This window comes from Notothenia coriiceps, unplaced genomic scaffold, assembly GCF_000735185.1.
Source record: "Notothenia coriiceps isolate Sejong01 unplaced genomic scaffold, NC01 NC01_scaffold00031847, whole genome shotgun sequence".
Lineage (NCBI taxonomy): Eukaryota > Metazoa > Chordata > Actinopteri > Perciformes > Nototheniidae > Notothenia > Notothenia coriiceps.
In genome coordinates, this window is record NW_011364548.1 from 219,638 (window position 1) to 224,411 (window position 4,774).

Genomic DNA, 4,774 nt, shown 5'->3' on the forward strand with positions numbered 1-4,774 from the left:
TAGCACAACTAACCGGCACTCTTCGAAACAGTATAGACTACAAGTGTAATCGATGGTCGTCTCTAGAGGACGGACCGAGTCAATAAAACACGGGTTTGAAAACTAATTCACTGACACCTGTGATAGGAACTCTTCCAACTCCGTCTGTAAATCCCGCGAAAGTGTGTCCTCATGAAAAAGGTCCTTTATCAGTCTATAAAGAACCCTAAAACGAAAGTGAGTTTTTCTAGACCTTGTCTTGTACGTTTTGAAAAGTGGGGAAAAGTCAGGACGATTCTCTCTACCATGAAAGGACCCTCCTTTCAAGGTTTAAGACTAACCGACCGCTTACGTTTCGGATGCGGGACATTTTGAGGCTTTGCAAAACCTTCGGCGGTAAAATAAACGAGCGTTCTAATATGTATCGGGATCGCGAGAGTATATATATCTCTCATACACGATTGAAATTGTGTGTTTTTTTTATGCACCCTCGCCACCTCACTCCTCCACACGCGAGACCGCTAATGAGGGCCCTGAAGCCTCCGTCATATGCGGAAATTCACAAAACCGGACGAGCATTTAGGGTTTCGTCTTCTTCTCTTACTGCAAGTCGCCCGAAGAAACGCGTAGAGGGAGTACCAGAATAAGGCCACACTTGCGCCTAGATGAGAAATACAAGGTCCTTTGACCTTATTTGATTGCTAAACGGAGAACAAGAGGTCATTAGGGTATAAGAAACAAGTAAAGGTAACTTTCCTCAGTTCTCTTCACACTCAACAGTACCTACTTGAACGTTGAACATCCACGGACTCTGTTCTGGACTATCTTTTAAGACTGAGGGGCAGAGTCCACTACTTCAACCCTAGGTGTATACCGAGGTACACTACCGTACATTGGTGACCTGTCCGCGTTCCGCAGGTAGTCAAACATTGGTTCGCCAACCAAATAAGAAATACTATAACGAATGTAGGCTCCGGCTGGTATCATAGACTAAGTACGAAGTAGGTGCTGTCGTAAGGACTTTACCGCTACTGGGAAAAAAAAACATTACCTGACTAACCTGAGCCTCTTCTACCCCAGATTGGAATTGCTTACCCGCAGTAATCTAGAAACACAACAGTTGGTGTGACTACTCCGGTAATAAATTAGTTTTCGCCTAAACGAGACATGAACGTAGACTTTACGAAAGTACACACATGTAGTGAGTGACAGTTCAACTGGCTCATGTAGCACAGAATAACTTGTCTCGACGGGTGGGCTCACACCTTATTCCTTACGGGTATTTGTATCGACTGCCTCAGAGCAGAGGTGACTAGCGCAGTGTTCTAATGGTCAACTTCGTCACGACACCGTTAACACTACAATGTGTTACTTTCGTAAAGTCTACCGCCAGACCCACCATCATATGTCGCTCCAACTCCTTTGAGTCAGTAAGAATACTACCACTAGAGAGAATCCCTATCTTATCTTACCCGGAGTACTCTGTAAGTCGTAATCATCTTTTTAGGTAACCTTGTCCCGTTTGAATGCAACAACCAGCATGCTGTATATGAGCGTGTTCTTCAATACGCGTTACGTGCCTGGGTAACAAATTCCAATCTGGTAGAAGAGGCTCGAGTTAGTCAGTATAGTTTATTGACTACAGCTGACGGTAAAGGTCCGTTACCGACAGACACAACCCTACTTCATTGGTCACCTCCGCCCTACTAGTGCAGTATAAGCGTAAAACTTGTAGTTTTCCTCTTCACACCGCAGCGGAGCAGCCTCTTAGCTCCGGAATCCGATTCATTTCGAGCACCAAAAGATTGTCCGGCCAGAGCAAAAGCACCACCTACGTCACGCTTATGTCGAGGCGGGGGAAGGGGCAGGGGCGGGATCAGCTCCTGAACAACAACAAAAAGCTGGCTTTTTATCCAGTTTGTACACAACGATGGAGAAACTTAACAAGCAGCAGTGGTCCACTGACGAGACCAGCTACCTACTGGGAATCTGGTCTCCCAAAGAGGTACAGAGGAAGCTGGAGCACAATCGGCCATTGTTGTTGTTGTCGGTGTCAGCTGTGAGGGGTTTCCGCGCGGTTTGGCTTTATGAAGCAGGCACGCAAACGGTTACGTCATGACGCAAACGATGACGCAATGACGCAGCACCAGTCGGACTCTGGGCAGTTTGAAAAGAGCCGGAGCTAAACCGAAGAACCGGTTCTGAACCTGAAAAGCTCTAGCACGGGGCTTGCACCGGAGTTGCGTTGGTGTGAATTAGGTAACTGTGACAAACGCACTACCTATGCATGTGAGAAATGCAAAGCACCACGGCACATTGAGTGCTTCAAGATGTACCATGGACAGTAGAAAGGGAACTATAAGTGAATGCAAAGAGGCTGTAATAGCTATAAACAAGGCAGACCCAATAAAGGCTGTGGAGGTGCAGTACGAAGGACAAGTCCATGACAAAGGGGAAAAGTCCAAAATGACTGGATGGTTAATCAAACAGTAGATTGTAGTTCAAAATAGTGATGCACAAACTAATCGTGCACTTGGTTCTAAAGCCTATGATATATATATATTGCAATTTTGTTCAGAGGAGGACGCCTATTCTACATGCTACCTTTTCTAAATGTTACCTTTTATGTTCAATGTGAATGAATCACACAAGTGGCTGTGCAGTTGTTTGTGAATGTTGCACTAAAATAACAGAAAGACAAGGTTACAAATATTGTACTTAAGTAAAAGTTCAAATTTAACAACAGATGTATAATATTAATGTTTCGATATGTGTTGCACTAAAATAGAAATGTTGAAACACGTTAATGGTTCATATTGGTGTTGTATCAGGAATTTTGATATGTAAAAACTAAAAAGTCTTACTTGAATTTGATGGGGATCGCCAGTGACAGTTTTAAATGTGTTGATAACTAGGCTTGGATGTATACAAATTTGGATGACTGCATAGGAGAAGTATGCCAATTCCATATATGTATTTTCATGGCAACACATAATCCCACTGGTCACAATTGTAACATAAAACAATGATTGATTTTTTCAAAGGGTTACTAATGACACAATATATGGATATTTACATGTCTGGGAAAAATGAGGGATTAAATGGGTTAAAATATTTCCTTCCTCCATCAAAAGATGTTGAGTCCTATAACTGCGTATGATTAAAGGCATCACACATTACATTAATATTTCAATTTCATTCTGTCTAGTTTTTTAAGTTTGCATAATATACAACATCCCACCCACAAGAAAACATTAAGACAAAAGTGGAATTTTCAACTTTAATCACATTATTAACAATTCTATAAGTAATAAAGACTCAGCCCATTCATCCACCGAACTAGATACAGTATCTGGTATTCTTTAACATAGGGAATGGTTTCCATATCCCTACAGCATAATCTTTCTTTCTGTGAAAAGTTAAACGTACACACACAGAATGACCAACTGAATAACTTGGCACCAAGGCCATTATTTCAGACAAAGGACAAGCACACAGCGGGGCAGCCACTTGTGCAGGCAGTGTGCCTGACAGTTCAGTCAGAGTTGAACCGCCCCATCTGATGCTGTCAAGAGACAATGTTAAAGTCAGAAGGCATTTCTTTGTTTCCAGGGATCCTCCTCTTTGTCGTGTAAAAAAAAAAAAAAAAGATTGAAGAGAACGAAGGATGAAGTGCACAAGCAGCGACATTTTGGAGAATAGGTGGCCACACAGATCTACTCCAACACAACGGTGCCGCCTGCTGCCTCCAGGGATGCTTTCAGTTTTTCTGCCTCTTCTTTGGATACATTGGCTCGGATTTCCTGGGGGAGAGCCTCCACTAGTTTTTTTGCCTGGTGTGGGATGACAGAGGAAAAAGATGATTTAGTAAAAGGTTACCCAATCTGTGAAAACCGGAAATATGGCATTGTCCTGAGCCAAATTCCAAAATATATTTTATACTTTTATTTTTTTAATAAAAAGGTGCCCTGCGAAGTTTTCTTGAAACTAAAGTTTCTGACCTTAAGTCTAACTAAATTGTTTACTTTATTTGTACTTGCAAAGAAAACTGTAATGAAAATGACAGATCCTTCATTGTTTAGAACAGTGTTTGCTAACATGTAGCCTTCCTCTTGGTGTGTTGGTTCCTCTCTGCATTTCTTGGCACGTTATCGCCATCTACTGTCAATCTGCAAGAATGACTGGGTAGCAGCGACGTGCAGTCAGGGGAGGCAGAGCCTCACCTGTCATACTCCAATGTAACGGAAAAAAAACTAAATAATAAAATGTCTCCACTGATCTGTGTTGTAAAATGAGATTTCTGTATGATTCTAATCGCTTCTTATAGTAAAAATGGGAAAATTTGCAGAGCTTCGCTACAATTACATGGGAGCGATGAGAAGTGAGGCAGGGACGAGCTCTGCCTCACGTAACCCTACAGAAACTGGCTGGAGCACGGACACTAATTTAGCGCATGCACTTATTTTGTGAGCGCGCTCAGCCAGTTTCTGTGGGGTAAGGTGAGGCACAGATGAGCTCTGCCCAGTCGATGGCTCTGCCTCACCTCAGATGCGTCACCCCACAGAATCTGGCTGGAGCGCGGACACAAAGCACATGCCTGTTACCATCTCACTGTAGGTCACAAATGTAATGTTTGTAGATTCCTTTATTACATGTGTCCTCGCCATCCATAGTCTCCAGTGGCGGCCGGCCCATAGGGGCGCTAGGGGCGCCGCCCCCCTTCTTCCCACATGTTTGATTGTCATTAAAAATTAAAAATAAATAAAAAAATATATTTAAAAATTTTCTTTTTTTT

The 4,774-nt window shown here is 42.7% G+C and overlaps 1 protein-coding gene across 1 annotated transcript in view; it reads right to left on the reverse strand.

Moving 5' to 3' along the window:
- Positions 1 to 3,245: 3,245 nt before the first annotated feature.
- The window catches only part of mrpl12 (mitochondrial ribosomal protein L12), a 5,628-nt gene continuing 4,099 nt past the window's right edge, over positions 3,246 to 4,774 (reverse strand). The window contains exon 5 of the mRNA XM_010788310.1: positions 3,246 to 3,812. Within this exon, the coding sequence (XP_010786612.1) occupies positions 3,696 to 3,812 (117 nt within the window). The 3' untranslated portion in view covers positions 3,246 to 3,695. The remainder of the gene's footprint in view (positions 3,813 to 4,774) is intronic.